The sequence below is a fragment of the Eschscholzia californica genome, unplaced genomic scaffold (assembly GCF_041429995.1).
Source record: "Eschscholzia californica isolate CP2 unplaced genomic scaffold, dmEscCali1.0.p SCAF_1, whole genome shotgun sequence".
Taxonomy (NCBI): domain Eukaryota; kingdom Viridiplantae; phylum Streptophyta; class Magnoliopsida; order Ranunculales; family Papaveraceae; genus Eschscholzia; species Eschscholzia californica.
The window spans coordinates 56,674,447-56,691,158 of record NW_028238198.1 but is presented as its reverse complement, the minus strand read 5'-3'; the positions used below and the strand labels follow the sequence as shown (position 1 = coordinate 56,691,158).

General features: G+C 41.7%; 1 protein-coding gene across 1 annotated transcript; it reads left to right on the top strand.

The window, feature by feature from the left end:
• The first annotated feature begins 1,610 nt into the window (after window positions 1–1,610).
• On the top strand, window positions 1,611–7,300 carry LOC147567756 (uncharacterized). Its single transcript, XM_086657918.1, has 3 exons — window positions 1,611–2,508; window positions 2,589–3,128; window positions 3,267–7,300. The coding sequence occupies exons 1-3, from the start codon at window positions 1,611–1,613 to the stop codon at window positions 7,298–7,300; spliced, it is 5,472 nt and encodes a 1,823-aa protein (XP_086514044.1).
• The last annotated feature ends 9,412 nt before the right edge of the window (window positions 7,301–16,712 follow it).

Genomic DNA, 16,712 nt, shown 5'->3' with positions numbered 1-16,712 from the left:
CAGGAGTTAGAAAATCTAAAAATTATATAATTTATACAATTTTAAATCCAAAACAAGCAACAAGAACTAAAAACTATATATTTAGAATATTGTTCAAGTCAACAAGCAAATTCATGCACCATTTGAAACCAACAACGATTGTAGCACTATATATAACACCACCTAGACAACAAAACTTATACCACCGTGCTAACAATCTTGTATCTCCGCTTTTGTAACAACTACTTGATTGAAGAATATGGTACATGGAAAGTTCGGCTTGAAACTTAGAATACCACTATACATTATATATACTGAACAAACAAGTACATTCATCATATAGGCCACAACATATGCCAACAACCCACTTGCAAAACCATACCATCGAATACTTTGTTGTGTGAAAAAACATGATGAATGTAAATGTTTGTTCAAAACATTAAAATATTAATTTTGACATAGCAAATAACTAAATACTAATAAAACTAAAGCAACCACATATATTCACTATCATCACCATTTGTCTAGTTATTTAATTGTCCTCGAGACCCTTTGTTGCTTTTAATGTGATGCACACACATAAGTCAGTTTCGCATTAATACCGAACTTGTAAAATCCTTCTATTGACAATTGGTGGAAAATAGAATGTATGTACTTGCAGAAGTTAGAAAATCTAAAAATTATATAATTTATACAATTTTAAATCCAAAACAAGCAACAAGAACTAAAAACTATATATATAGAATATTGTTCAAGTCAACAAGCAAATTCATGCACCATTTGAAACCGACAGCGATTGTAGCACTATATATAACACCACCTCGACAACCAAACTTATACCACCGTGCTAACAATCTTGTATCTCCGCTTTTGTAACAACTACTTGGTAGAAGAATATGGTACATGGAAATCTTGGCTTGAGACTCAGAATACCACTATACATTATATATACTGAACAAACAAGTACATTCATCATATAGGCCACAACATATGCCAACAACCCACTTGCAAAACTATACCCTCTAATACTTTGTTGTGTGCAAAAACATGAGGAGTGTAAATGTTTGTTCAAAACATTAAAATATTAATTTTGACATAGAAAATAACTAAATACTAATAAAACTAAAGCAACCTACATTCACTATGACCACCATGTGTCTAGTTATTTAATTGTCCTCGAGACCCTTTGTTGCTTAATGTGATGCACACACACAAGTCAGCTTCGCATCAATAACCAAACTTGTAAAATCCTTCCCTTGACAATTGGTGGAAAAATAGAATGTATGTACTTGGAGAAGTTAGAAAAACTAAAAATTATATAGTTTATACAATTTTAAATCCAAAACAAGCAACAAGAACTATATATATAATACTGTCCAAGTCAACAAGCAAATTCATGCACCATTTGAAACCAACACTTATTGTAGCGAAGTGAAGATATAGAATGTATAGATAAAACAATACAAAAGGAGAGAGAGAAAAAGTAGGTCTCGGGTGGTGCGATTTTTAGGGTTTGTCGGCGCCGCCTCCTCTTCTCCGGTTTTCTTGGATTTTGGTGGCTGGTTGGCACCGGAGTTGTTCTGGTTGTGTCCATCTGCTTCCCTCATTCCGACAGTACCTCTTTGAGGGACATGTTGGTATCGAGGAAGGCAATATCTCTCCTTCCGCTGCCTGGTGGTGGACTGACGGGTCCTTTGGGATCTGATTCTTCAGCAAAACAGGGAGCAAATGGTGAGGAGAAGGTGGAATGTTCTGCTGAGGGGGGAGGATCCTCCAATTATTCTGATTGGGCTTCTTTATTCTTGCGTAAGAAGAAAGCTGTACGTACACCTCTGGAGTTTACTGAACCAGAGGTGATTGAGGGAAAACAATCTGTGTCTTTCTCTGTTTCGGATTTTGAAGATGAACGGAAAGAATGTGAGCAGTGGCTGGTAGGTGCTTTTATTGGCCCCCGACTACCATACCCTGTGGTGTTTAAAGCTCTTACTAAGGTTTGGCAACCGAAAGGTGAGTTCAAACTTATTCTCCATGGAGATGCTCTGTTTTTCATGAAATTTTCTAATGATGAGGATAGAGAGAGGGTATTGGATCATGAACCTCTGTTTATTATGAATCGACTTTTTGTTACTCGTCCTTGGTCCCCATTGATTGAACATGAGTTTCAAACGGTAGAGACTATTCCTATGTGGGTGTGCTTTAGGAATATACCTTCTCTGTTTTGGAATCCAAGGGGTCTTGCACGAGTAGCTAGTGTTATTGGAAGGCCAATTATGCTTGATACTCCAACTGAGACAAAGACTATGATGTCTTATGCTCGTATTTGTGTTGAAGTTGGAAAGGATTGTCAGTTTCCTAAGGATATTCCTTTACTTGTCGATGAAGCCAAGGTTAGTCCAGTTGAGGTGGAGTATCCTTGGAGGCCACAATTATGCTCATTGTGCAAGGAGTTTGGGCATATTGTGGGGAGATGTCCAAGAGCTCCTAGACCTGAGAGAGCTAATTCGAATCCTGTTGGAGGTGGAGAACAAGGTAGGAGGAATGGCACCCAACCTGCTCGACAGAATGCTAGAGTGTGAGGACAGGGGTGGGTGCTTACCCTGTTTCTACAGGACAGGGTGTTGAGGTTCAACCTAAAGAGTCCCTTAAGAAGGATGATGGAGGTAGTTCTTCTAAAGGAAAGGAAAAGTATGGGTCACAGTATAATATGAGGAGTCTTCATGGTTTTAGGTATTCTCCTTTGGGTGACTCAGAAGCTGCAGAAGAGGTTCCTGGTACTGGTCGTGAGGCTGGAATAGGTGATACTAGCCAAGTGAATCCTGGTGTTGTTGCTATGGAGGATGAGGGGTGGACTCCAGTTATTAAAAGAAAGAACAAGAATGGGATTGGGGGGACAGAGAGGCCTGTGGTTGGAAATAAGAGAGTGTGTTTAGCTGAGGAGGGGTTGCTGAAGGATGGACAAGATAGCTTCATGGAGGAGAGGCTGGAGGGCAATGAGGGGGTTGATGGCAGTGCTGGATTGGGTAAGCAGTTAGAGTTAGGACAGACTGATTCTATTGTTGGTGTTATAGCTCTCTTTGACCAAAAGGACAATAACCTGGTTGATGGAGCTAATGGGAGATCACTTCGAAAACCATTTAGGATTTTAAATGGTTAATATGGGGTGTTGGAATGTGAGAGGTCTTAATGGCCTCCAAAGAATAAAGGAGGTTAAGGACCTCATTAGATTGAATAAGTTGAGTTTATGTGGGCTAGTAGAGACTAAAGTTGCTGTTAATAATAAGGTTCAGGTGCAGAGAACACTTACCCTTTTTGGGAGTACTTGGATAATTATGGTTCTTGTGATGGTGGTAGAGTATGGGTAGCCTGGGATCCTAATGTGCTGTCTGTTAGGAGAGTGTATGCTTCTGAACAATTGGTTGCTGTTCAGATTAGTACTAAGGATGGCAGAATGTTTATGATGGCAGTAGTGTATGGGTATAATACTTGTGAGCAGAGAAGAGGCCTATGGGCTGATATGAGGAGGCTGGTTGGGTGTTATTGTGCTCCTTGGGCTCTGATGGGGGACTATAATTCTATTTTGCATCCAGATGAGAAAGTTGGAGGGGACACAGTGAGGATTGGCCATTTCAAAGACTTTTTGGATTGTGTTAATGACACTGATTTGTTAGATTGCCCTTACTCAGGTTGCTTTTATACTTGGGATAATAAGCAAGAAGGGGCAGCTAATATTATGTCAAAATTGGATAGGGTTCTGATTAACATTCAGTGGCTAGAATTATTCCCTTCTTCTAGGGTACATTTTCTGGTCTCTGGTAGTGTTGATCACTCTCCAGCTATTTTTTCCCTTGAGGAGGTGGTTCTTATTGGTAGAAGGCCTTTCAAGTTCTTTAACTTTTGGTGTGAAGAACCAGGCTTCATGGATTTTCTCAAGAAGGAGTGGAAGGAGTCTGTGCAAGGCTCTCCCATGTTCCAATTGGTCACAAAATTGAAGAGGGTAAAGACTAGATTGGTTCAATGGAAGGTGGCTAATTATCTTAATGTTTTTGACCAGGTTGGCCAGGCCAGGAAGGACATGGAAGAGGCTCAGGTGTTGCTCCAGTCCATTCCTCAGGATGTGGAGGCTAGGAGGGCAGAAAGGCAAGCAGTGGAGCATTACACTCACTTGGCAGGGGCAGAGGCTTCTATGTTGAGACAGAAGGCCAGAGTGCAATGGCTATCTGAGGATGGCAGTAATACAAAGTTCTTTCACCACACTATTAAAGAGAGGAAAGCTAGGAATTGCATACATAAGCTTACTAACAGTGCTGGTGTGGTTCTGGAGGAGCAGCAGCAGATAGTTGATGAATGTGTGGGGTTCTACAATGCTTTCTTTGGGATGGAAGAGGAGGTTGCTGGGGCAGAGGAGGCTTTGGGTTCTTTTTCCTTTGCTAACACCCTATCTTCTGAGAGTGAGCAGGTTTTGGTAGCACCAGTGACTAGAGATGAGGTGGTTTATGCCTTGTCCACTATAGGGCCTGATAAAGCCCCTGGTCCTGATGGGTTCTCTTCCTACTTCTTTAGGAGGTGTTGGGAAGTGGTGGGTGATGATTTTACTAGGGCTATTGTGAGTTTTTTCAAGTCTGGCAAGCTTCTAGGTGAGGTCAATGCCACTCTTCTCACCTTAGTCCCTAAAGTCCCTAATGTGAATACTATGGGAGATTTTAGACCAATTGCTTGTTGTAATGTTATCTATAAAACTATCACCAAGATCCTAACTATTAGACTCAAAAGGGTGGTTAGGGACTTGGTGAGTGCAAATCAATCTGCTTTTATTTCAGGTAGGTGCATCCAGGATAACATCATGTTAGCACATGAGTTGGTTAGGGCTTCTGGCAGGAAGAATGGCCCCTCTAGGTGTGCTGTGAAAATAGACTTACAAAAGGCTTATGATACAGTCAGGTGGTCCTCCTTGATTCTAATCTTGAAGAAGTTCAATTTGCCTAGCAGATTCATTGAGTGGATTGAGGTTTGTGTGACTACACCTAAGTTCTCTGTAGTGGTTAATGGGGCTGCCAATGGTTATTTTGAAGGTAAGAGAGGTTTGAGACAGGGTTGCCCCATCTCCCCCTATCTTTTTGTGATGGTGATGGAAGTGTTTGCTTCTTTGTTAAATAAAGAAAGACTAGCTGGGGAGTTCCATCTTCATCCTAAATGCAAGGACCCAGTTATTACCCACCTTTGTTTTGCAGATGACTTGATGGTTTTTATGAGAGGTGACTTATCTTCTGCTGCTACTCTTAGGAGGGTGTTGGATGCTATGTTTCAGTGTACTGGTCTTAAAGCCAACTGCAATAAAAGCTCTATCTTCTTTGCATGTATTGAGGAGGGTTGCAGGATGGAGTTGAAGGACATATTGGGCTTCCAGGAAGGTACTCTTCCAGTTAGGTATCTTGGGCTTCCTCTTTTGTCTACCAAGTTATCATATACTGATTGCATCCCTTTGATTCATAAGATTGTGGGAAGGATCCAATCATGGAAAGCTAGAGTTTTAACTTATGCTGGCAGACTTCTCCTGATAAATGTTGTGCTTAATAGTATGTTGATCTATTGGGTATCTGTGTTTATGTTGCCTAAGAGAGTGTATAAAGAGATCAATAGAATGCTAAGCAAGTTCCTCTGGAATGGTATAGAGATGGGTTCTAAGAGAGCAGCTGTGAAGTGGAACATTGTTTGTCTCCCTAAAAGAGAAGGTGACTTGGGTGTTAGGAATGTAGAAATCCTGAACCTTGCTGCAAATATGAGGCATGTATGGGAGGTGGTGGTGGGAAAGGACACATTGTGGGTGAAGTGGGTGCAACATAATCTCATTAAGAACCAAAATTTCTGGTTAATGGCTGCTCCAAGGGATTGTTCTTGGTGTTGGAGGAAGGTCTTGGGGTGCAGACAGATTGCTCAAGGGCTAATGTTGAACATTATTGGTAATGGTGCTGATACCCTCTTCTGGGCTGACTCCTGGCACCCTATGGGTCCTCTCCATGGCTTATTTGGAGAGCAGTTCAGGTATAGCTCTTTCCTCAATATTCATACTAGAGTGGCTTCTTTCATCAGGGATGGGCAGTGGCATGTGCCTGATTTCTTGTACTATATGTTGGCTGAGGTCTTTTCTAGGCTTAGGGAGGTGCAAATTTGGCCTGACTCTCATGATAGGTTGGTTTGGAGGGTGAGCTCTGAGGGTGACTACACTCTAAGAGACACCTATGAGGCTACTAGACCTAGTGGTCAGAATGTGGTTTGGTGGAGGTTGGTATGGGCTTCCAATGGTATCCCTAAACATTGTTTTCTGACCTGGCTTGTTCTAAATCATGGCTTGAAAACCAGGGATAGGCTTAGGCAGTGGGGAATGGAAGTGGAATCATCTTGTGGAATGTGTGGTGTAGTTTCTGAATCTGTGGACCACTTGTTCTTCCAATGTCCTCTAGCTCAAGCTCTTTGGGGTAAACTTCTAGCAGCTCTGGGTTGTCATAGACAATGTCTGGCCACCTTGGATGCTGAGCTAGAATGGTGTCTTGAAGCTTTTAAAGGTGACTCCCTTATGGCCAGAATGGGAAGGGTGATCTTCTGTGCCTTCCTATACCATGTGTCGCAGGAGAGGAATAATAGAGTGTTCAGACAGAGAAATCTCACTATTGCTGCCATCTATACCATGATTGTTGATGAGGTGAAGATTAAAGCTGCAACTTGGAAGTGCAGGATTGAAGCTACTGCCCAGAATATTGCCTTTGCTGAGCAGTGGAACTTGTCTGTTAAGCTCACTAGAAAGCATAGTAGGGGTTTCAAGTGGGAGCCTCCTCCTAGCTCTTGGGTTTTTCTTAACTCAGATGGATCCCTAGATAGGGATTCTCCTGGTTATGGTGCTGTGATTAGAGATGAGGAGGGATCTGTCTTATGCCTAGGGGCTGGGACAGCACCATGTCAGACCATTGTTCTACATGAACTTCAAGGCATTGAATTGGGTCTTAGGCTTGCTAGACAGTATCACTTTCCTAAAGTCTTGGTGGCTACTGATTCTATGACAGTGTTTAGGCTTCTCTCTGACTTTGAGAAGTTACCCCCTTGGATAGCTTGGCAAGTTTGGAATAAGGTTAAGAGTCTTTGGGCTGAGTTTGAGCAATGCACAGTGAAGCATGTTATTCGAGAGCTGAACTGTGTGGCTGATTTTTTGGCTAAGTTGAGACCTGTTTCTGAGTATGAGCTAGACAAGGACAGTATTCCTGTGGACTTAGCTAGGCTGATCAATGAGGACAGGAAGGGCACTGTGAGGATAAGGAGGAGTTGGGAGTAGCTGCCGGGTCATTTTGCTTGTTGAGTGTTTGATGAGTGGGTTTTTGTTTAGTGGGCTTTTGCTCCTGGTTTTGATTTTGTGTTTTTCCTTGTTTTTTTGAGTTTATCTTTTCTTGTTCTGGGTCTGGGCCCTTTATTCCCTGCTCATCAATGCAAAAAAAAAAACACTTATTGTAGCACTATATATAACACCACCTCGACAACCAATCTTATACCACCGTGCTAACATTATTTATACTGAACAAACAAGTACATACGTCATATAGGCCACAAGCCCACAACATATGCCAACAACCCACTTGCAAAACCATACCCTCGAATACTTTGTTGCGTACAAAAATATGATGAATTTCAATTTTTGGTCAAAACATTAAAATATTAAATTTGAAATAACACATAACTAAATAATATAAAACTAAAGCAACTACATATATTCACTATAAGTCAGTTTAGTATTAATAACCAAACATTTGTCTAGTTATTTAATTGTACGAGAGACTCTTTGTTGCTTAATGTGATGCAAACACGTAAGTCAGTTTAGTATTAATAACCAAACTGTAGGTGGAAAATAAAACATATGTACTTGCAGAAGTTAAAAACCCGAAATATGTAATCTATACAATTTTAAATCCGAAACAAGCAACAAGAACTAAAAATTATATATAATACAGTCCAAGTCAACAAGGGAACTCATGCATCATTGAAACCCACACCAATTTTAACGTTATACATAACACCATGTCGGAAACCAAACTTATACCACCTTTCTAAGAATATTGTATCTTGGCTTTTGTAACCAGAAGAATATGGTACATGAAAAGCTTGGCTTGAAATTAAAAATACATTATACACTGAACAAACAAATATATACATCATATAGGCCACAACATACGCCAATAACCCACTTGCTAAACCATACCTTCGATTACTTTGTTGTGTGCAAAAATATGATGAATGTAAGACTAAAGCACAGAACTAAATATTTACAAGAATAACACAACTACGTATATAGATTCTCTGCAATTACCGTCTCTTTGGAAATGTTATTGTTTCAGGACCTCTTTGTTTGCTTAATGTGATGCACACACATGTCGCCATACGTTTATGATCAGTGCCAAACTTGAAAAATCTTTCCCTTGATTGTCGGTCGAAATTTACAAGAATAACACAACTACGTATATAGATTCTCTGCAATTACCGTCTCTTTGGAAATGTTATTGTCATGATCGTATGTGCTTCATTCTCATATTTTTTGTTGATCTTAGGATCATTTCTTACTTGATTTACTTATGAGGCATGATTTGTTCCAAGTTTGGGGATGGCGACAAGCTCGGCATCAACTTGGAACCTGTTCACACACGAGTCTCGGTAGTAGTATTTTTTATCTCCTCCGGCTATGGTAATATCTTTTCATTCTTCTCTTTAAACTAATATGTCTCTTATCTTTTGGTGAGTATATGCTATAAAACATTGAGGACAATGTTAAGTTTGGGGATGGGGGTATGACATTTTGGCCTTATGACCATGGGTTTCAAAAGACAAGAGGGTTCAATAATTCGACCAAATTTGAAATTTTTTGGGTAGATTTGATATGACTTTAGTGGTATGCTTAAGTATGTTGATGCATGTGTTTCAGTTTTGGTGAATGTTATGCATGTTCTTAGTCTTTTTCATGAATGTCGAGTCCTTTAGCGTTTGTTGTCTGATCATGTGAGTAGCATCCTAAGAAAGAAGAAACATTTCTGAGGGACCTATACTAGTCATTAGTGGAGGCTTAAACCCATGTGAGATATCTGAGCCTCTATATTGTTTTCGAGTGTATTCTTCTGCGCTAACACTGAGTAGAATGAAGAACTACTCAACCTCGTAACTTTTAAAAGAGTTTAGACGATCTCATGAGCTCAACTTTCTTAGCCACTAGGAGTGACATCAGGAAAGCGACCTTACTCTTGTAGTCCATGAAACCCGATAATAGTGTCAACTTTAGGTAGACGGATACTCCACCATCTATTCATCATCTTACTCCCGAGAATGAAGACATATGGTTATAGAAAGAAGAATGTGAAAGCAAAGTGCAGAAGAAGAAAAAGTTATTTGTTGAGAATACTAGTGTTAGTATTTGTTTCGTAAACAAAAAAAAGTGAATAAAAAAAAAGAGTTTATTTGTTATTTGTGTTTATGTGTGCAAATGTTATGAAAAATAAAGTATTCAAAGCAGAAAGCTAAGTTTAGAAGTTGTTTGAGCGTTCTTTTTATTGAAGACGTCGACATTCTCGGGATCTCATCACTTCCATTTCTTTACTCGTATCCGTTGACCTTTAGGAAACATTATTAGAGGGTAGAGTGGGTGAGAAGGGTGAGTGAGCTTCCCCACTCCATCTTAGTGGTTATTTCCATTCTTTAGAGATCATTTCGTTCAAAAACATTTTATCCTCATTTGTTTTGTATGTGTTGAGTTACACTTTATTCAATGCTCACACTTTAGAGTGAACCCATTATTATCCATATTTGAGTGATTTTATGTTTTTGAGTGTATAACCGTGAGGCTAAAGTCGAGGCGAAATGTACTAAGATAGGAATCGAGGTTTTGCAACTTTGGACTTAGATGATGCTCATTATGATTGGACGCTTACATTTTAGGATGAGATTACTAGTGAGGAGACTTTAGCATTTATATGCGTTTGTCGATTTTGATTCGCTTGTTTAGCATGCTTGATTGTGTCATTGGTTGTCATTATCTTATTTACATCGATGTTGAACTCTTTTATGTCTTTGGAATATTGAATTTTGTGGGTATATTCACTGGAAACCCTCACGAGACGACACTCGTCCACTAGGGTAACCTAGGGGTTTAACGGCTTGTTGCATATGCTAAATGCAATTGGGATTCCTCCGAAAGTGAGTTAGGATTTTACTTTAAGTTTGTTTGCTCGAGGACGAGCAAATTCTAAGTTTGGGGATGTTTGATGTGGCGTTAAAATGCCACATTTGCATCGCTTAACTTCGATGAGTTAGTTCTTTTCGAGTTTTATTTCTAATTATTTATAAGTTTTTCTTGGTAGGTACCTTATTTGGAGTTTGACGCTTCATTCGGAATAAAATGGAACATTTATCACATTTTCATCTCATGTGGAAGAGACCGGAAGGAAAGAACACCAGGGGTATTTTGGTCATTTTTAGAAAACACAGAGGTTAGATGGAAAGTGGAGTCAATGGTGAGTCCGACGGCGAAAACGGAAGTTGAATCGGAGTTAGGACGGAGAAGTTATGGAAGAAAGAAGAGAAGGGTCATTTTAGTCATTTCTGCAAATTATAAGTAGAGACAAACTTACAGGCACTCCCTTGATTTCTAAGTGACAAGCCCAGAAGCTTAAAAGAGAAGGGACAAATAGAAGTTTTATGAGCACCCCTAGTTAGGCCCAAGTCAAAGAAGTTGGACCAAGTCAAACACCATTGGAGCTGCTCGGGAGTTGCTCGGGACGCACAGTACCAGCACGGGGATAGCAAAAGGTGGCACGGGACACACTAAGCAGCACAGGACAGTAGCTTCTCGATTGGAATCTTCAAGTTTTATTGCCCGGAATTTCTTAACTTTGGCCGGTGGTTCTTGACTTTTCCGACCACTTTCTTGACCGGAAAGATTAGGGGTTTTGCTCCCTTGATTATTGCCTTGAATCCCTTGTCATCCTATTGTGTTTTTGGTTGACATTTTTAGAGAGAGAAAGCTTAAGTGAAGCTTTCATGGTGGTTTAGTTTGGAGGAAGAAGAAGGTATTGTTGCTAAAGGGACCCTAGTTTTCACTGAGGGGACACCTAATCTGCTCTGTTAAGGGGAAATCAGGATATTGCTAGGGGAGATTGGCAACACATACATGTTCATATTTTCCAACTATCCTAGCCTCGCGCCATCATCGAAAAAGGGGGATTTCAATCTTAACTTTGTCTTACTTTATCTTCTTACTTTTATTATTTGTATCGCCATGTCTAGCTAACTTTTGTAATCCGATACTCTTGAAACATGATTTGATATGTGATGAATGACTTATGATTTGTGTAAATGTTAGTTTAGTTTACTTCGTCTAATTATGTTAACTGACTTTTCATGCTTATAAATTGTTAGTACTAGTCACTATTGATTTTGTGGATCGAAGTATCCCTCTCACTCGATTCTTACTCGATCTTCTCCCGAATCACTCTCACGTCCCTCACCTTTAGTTTAGTCAGTTTTATTTCTTTCTTTATCACCCTCCTATCTTCGTGGATCGATCCCAGTCTTACCGGGTTATTACTTGATGCCCGTATACTTGCGGGTGAAGACCCTTTAGAGTAACCTTTTATTTTTTGCAAGAGAAGTCTATTGTTAACGATGATTAATTGATAGATCTAAAGAAGACTGAATGAAAAAACCAGATGATATTTCTTTGAATAAATGTTATAGATCAATTTTTTAAGAGGAAATCATTTGTTTTTGCAAATGGGCATTCATTGTTGATGTCTTCATGATCATACAGAACAATTTTTTTTTAACTTAAATAAAAAAATAACCCGAAACCCGATTACTCCGGAACCCGATTAACCTGATGGTAGAACGGGTGTTGACGGGTAATGTTCAACCCTTTGACCTTATTTGCCCGGCCCGATGTTTTTTGGTGTACTCCTAATGTGAGAGCCCGGCCCAGCTCGACCCGGCACATTGAGTGCCCGAGACCGAACGTTTGTGCCGGATTCCCACCCCTAGGCTCGCCCATAAACTATTATCTAGTTTCTATGAGGTCAAGTAATTGTAATTTGTAAATATGCGGCTGCCTATAAACTACTCTATATTAGCCCATGTAATCTCCTTAAGGATTAAGCAACGAGGTGCCTTCATTGAGAGAAGACTCATAACCACCTCAAGCATGCAAATATGACTATACAAGGTGCCTCTTACTAAGCTCATCACTCATAGTAATGCATGACATACGTGTAATCTTCATGTGACTCACTTTTGTGTATTTATACCCGCCTTATGTGTATTTATACTTGTAGTGGTTAAAAATCGTGTTGGGCCCACTTCGTCTAAAGATCGCCTAGGCCGAGCCTACTTCGAATTTCCGTCACTTGGGCCCGACCCACTTGCCTACTAGTTGGACACTCTCCAACGTGGAATTCGGCCAACTAAAGGTCCAAACAGCTCTAAGCCCTTGTGAACATCCATCTAGACGAACAATAACCCATTAAAAGTAATAATACTCCAAGCACCCCTTGGTCGCCCTCAACCGAGCCTGCCGGTTACCGAGTCAACCTCAACTCCGGAGACCTCGCCACGTATTCATTTGACGGAGTCCCTCTAAAACCCCACGTTGCCTTAAGTACCGTTAGGCGATCTGAGACTACGAAGAGTCTAAAGTCGAGGCGGCGTAATCGTACGATCGAGTTACTCCACGCGACAGATCGACGACCAAGAACGAATCTCCCTTAGGGTTTGGGGTCACCCTCGACCCCAATTATCTCGGATTTGACAGACTCCACGAGTCCATCAGTCGCCTATAAATAGAAGGAGACTCAGACTCCAAAGGCATCGAAGACCGACTAAAAAACTACTGAACACTCTTCTCTCTCTCATCTTTAGTATCTTCAGTGCTCTAGACGACGATAATCGACCTTCGAATTCCAGAAGACTTGAAGGGTAATCTTCCAGGGGATCACTCTAGACGACGATATTATATCTTCAAGCTCCATCACTCTCGAAGTCCTTCTACAGTCCTTGTTACATCCCACTTCTCCATTATCCAGAATCTCCGATCGAGACGACCTCTCGACCTGCTTCAGGAGACCAATCCGACCAACTATCCCGTAGAGTCGAAGCTCCGGCCACTCTACAAGTCGAGCCATCCTCCGACGATACAACACGGTGACACCCTCAGCATTCAATCGACTTGTATTTATTTCACTTATAGTTTGCTGACTTGACCGTCGGAGTGCCCTTAGCAAGACACCATCCCGGTGTCCCCAAGACTTCACGGTTTCTGCTCGTTTTTGTCTGTCTACAGGTCCAACCAGAACTTCATCCGTCTCGAGGTCTAGAGCCCAAGTTGTCGGTGGCCCACCAATCGACGATCTATTAATTGTGTGATTTTCTACCGTCCACAGTTTGGCGCCCACCGTGGGGCCCCTTCAACTAACATCTCAGACGACCTCATCAATGGAAGAAGGAATGATGCCTCACCAAACGATGTCTCGACCCAGATCGCCGAACTCACAGCTCAGATGCGAGAAAACTCCCAAAAGTTTAAAGCCTTGGAGGAGGAGAATGCTCTGGTTCGAGCAGAAAACCAACTACTTCAAGAAAAAGTTACTGAACTCGCCATGGTGTATCCAACAGGACCTAGGTTTCGAACTCCAGTCAACCCAATGCAATCCTTGGTGACCCCTGAAGCAGGAAACTCCTCCAGCCAACCAACCGTCCAGTCTGGCACCATTGGCGTCTCGATTTCGAATCCAGTGACTAATACTACGACTCCGGCAACGACGTTATTACCATCTTTCCAAAGCTCAGCTCAAACCAATCAACAATCGCAGTCGATGACAGCCCCTCTTTTCTCATCCTCATTTACCACTCCTACTTTACTACCTACTAGTGTACCCTTTAGTCTGTTGATTGATGGTCTGAACTCTGGCTTTGCTGGAACCCCCTTGGAGCAGGCGATGACTAAAAAATTGGCAGAGATGGAGGCTCTGATCACTCGCATTCCAGGAGTCCCAACCCCCCTTAAAAAGAGTCTACCACAGAGTTATGCAGCCTCCCCTTTCGTCGACGCCATCGCCTTAGTGGAGATGCCGAAGAAATTTTCATTCCTAAGTATGAGAATGTATGATGGCACCTCAGATCCAGACGACCATATTGCATCCTACAAGCAAAGGATGTTCACTCAGCCGCCAAAAGAAGTGCTCGAGCTGCAGTCAACCCAATTGTCAGGTCAACCATAGGGCCCTCCTATACTGAGCAAACTATTAGCTTCCTGGACAATGAAATTTCTACTCTCATTAACCCTCATCATGATGCCCTCATTATTTCACTTACAATTGCTAATTGTTTAGTTAAACGTATACTTGTAGATAATGGGTCTTCGACTAACGTTTTGTTTCTACATGGCTTGAAAGGTATGGGTCTGGAGGAATCTAGCATCTGTCGTCGCTCAACCGTCCTAATTGGCTTTAGTGGTGAACAGAAATACACACTTGGAGAGGTCACTTTACCAGTCTACGCAGGAGGAATCAATCTCAGCACGACGTTTGTAGTGTTGGACTGCCTTTCAGCCTACAATTTGATTGTCGGAAGACCATGGATCCATGGCATAAGGGATGTCCCTTCCACTTTCCACCAAGTAGTCAGATTTCCAACCCCCTGGGGAGTGCGAGATATCAGAGGGGAACAGAGCACCTCGAGGAATTGCTACAAAAACACTCTGAAGGCCCCGAAGTCTCCATTACAGCAATTACATAACGAGAAGCCTCTTAACGACCCTGATCACCCGAGCATTGAAGAATTGGATGAAGTCCAGATACACCCTGACTTTCAAGACCACAAAGTGCAGATTGGGTCAAGGCTCAATCATATATTGCGTAACAAACTCATAGAATTCTTATCTCTTAACCATAATTGTTTTGCTTGGTCGCATTCTGACATGACAGGTATCGACCCAGAGGTGATAGTTCATAAACTCCAAGTGGATCCTAACCACCCTCCAGTGAGACATAAACGAAGAAAGTTCGCTCCAGAGCACAATAGGGTGATTAATGAAGAAATCCAGAAGTTAATTGACATTGGGTCAGTTCGAGAAGTCAGTTATCCAGACTGGTTGGCCAACGTGGTAGTAGTAAGAAAGAAGAATGGGAAGTGGAGAGTCTGCATAGACTTTACTGACCTCAACAAAGCATGCCCCAAGGACTCGTTTCCATTACCTCACATCGACATGTTGGTTGATGCCACTACTGGACATGAGTTGCTGAGTTTTATGGACGCCTTCTCGGGATATAATCAGATATTAATGCACCCAGCCGACCAGGAGAAGACTGCATTTATCACTGATAGAGGCATATTCTGCTACAAGGTTATGCCTTTCGGGCTCAAGAACGCTGGAGCGACCTACCAGAGGCTAGTCAACAAGATGTTCTCCAGCATGTTAGGCGACACCATGGAGGTCTACATCGACGACATGTTGGTCAAGTCCTTGATCGCTGATCAACACCTCGAACACCTCCAGCAGGCTTTTGATGTCCTAAAAAGGTATAACATGAAACTAGACCCCACTAAATGTTCTTTCGGTGTGTCATCAGGAAAATTTCTAGGCTACATGGTTACCTAGAGAGGCATTGAAGCAAATCCTGACCAGATCCAGTCGTTCATCAATATCCATTCTCCTTCCTGTGTCAAGGACGTCCAAAAACTGGCTGGCCGAGTAGCTGCTCTAAGTCGCTTTATCTCACGATCGTCAGAGAAGTACCATCACTTCTTTTCCACCTTACGCAAGTCCAAAGAGTTCAACTGGACTCCAACTTGCGAAGAAGCACTTCAGGATATATATATATATATCTAGCGGTTTCCGAGACTGCTGTAAGTGCTGTGCTAATTCGAGAAGAAGAAGGTAAGCAATTTCCTGTTTATTACGTTAGTAAAACTTTACTCGACGCCGAGACTCGCTATAGTCAGCTTGAAAAACCCTCATTGGCCTTAGTCATGGCAGCTAGTAAGTTAAGACCATACTTCCAGTGCCATTCAATAGTTGTTGTCACAGCCTTTCCCTTGAAAAACATACTTCATAAACCAGAGTTGTCTGGGAGACTCACCAAATGGGCCGTAGAATTAAGTGAATATGATATAACCTATCGGCCTAGGACTGCCATCAAGTCCCAAGCATTAGCCGATTTTATCGTTGATTTTTCAGCTAACACTTTGCCACAGGCCGAGAAGGAACTTTTGTGTCTTGCAGATTGAAGCAAACAAAAGTGGATCTTGTCTGTAGACGGTTCGAGCAACATGAACGGGGTCGGTCTAGGCGTGGTTCTCCAATCTCCAGAAGGAGACTTGATCCAACGTGCCATTAGATGCAGCTTCAAAGCGTCCAATAACGAAGCAGAGTACGAGGCCCTTATTGCTGGCCTAACCCTTGCCAAAGACATGGGTATTCAACATCTTGAAATCAGGTCAGACTCCCAACTGGTAGTTAACCCGCTTCAAGGAACTTACCAAGCCCGAGACGCCAAAATGACAGCCTATCTGGCCCATGTAAAAGAAATGCAAGTCGAATTCGAAGAAACTTGTATAACCCAAGTTCCTCGACTTGACAATGAGCACGCCGATGCACTGGCCAACTTGGGATCCTCCATCCAGACTAAAGCAGTTCAGACTATCCCTCTGGTCATCCTCGAGTG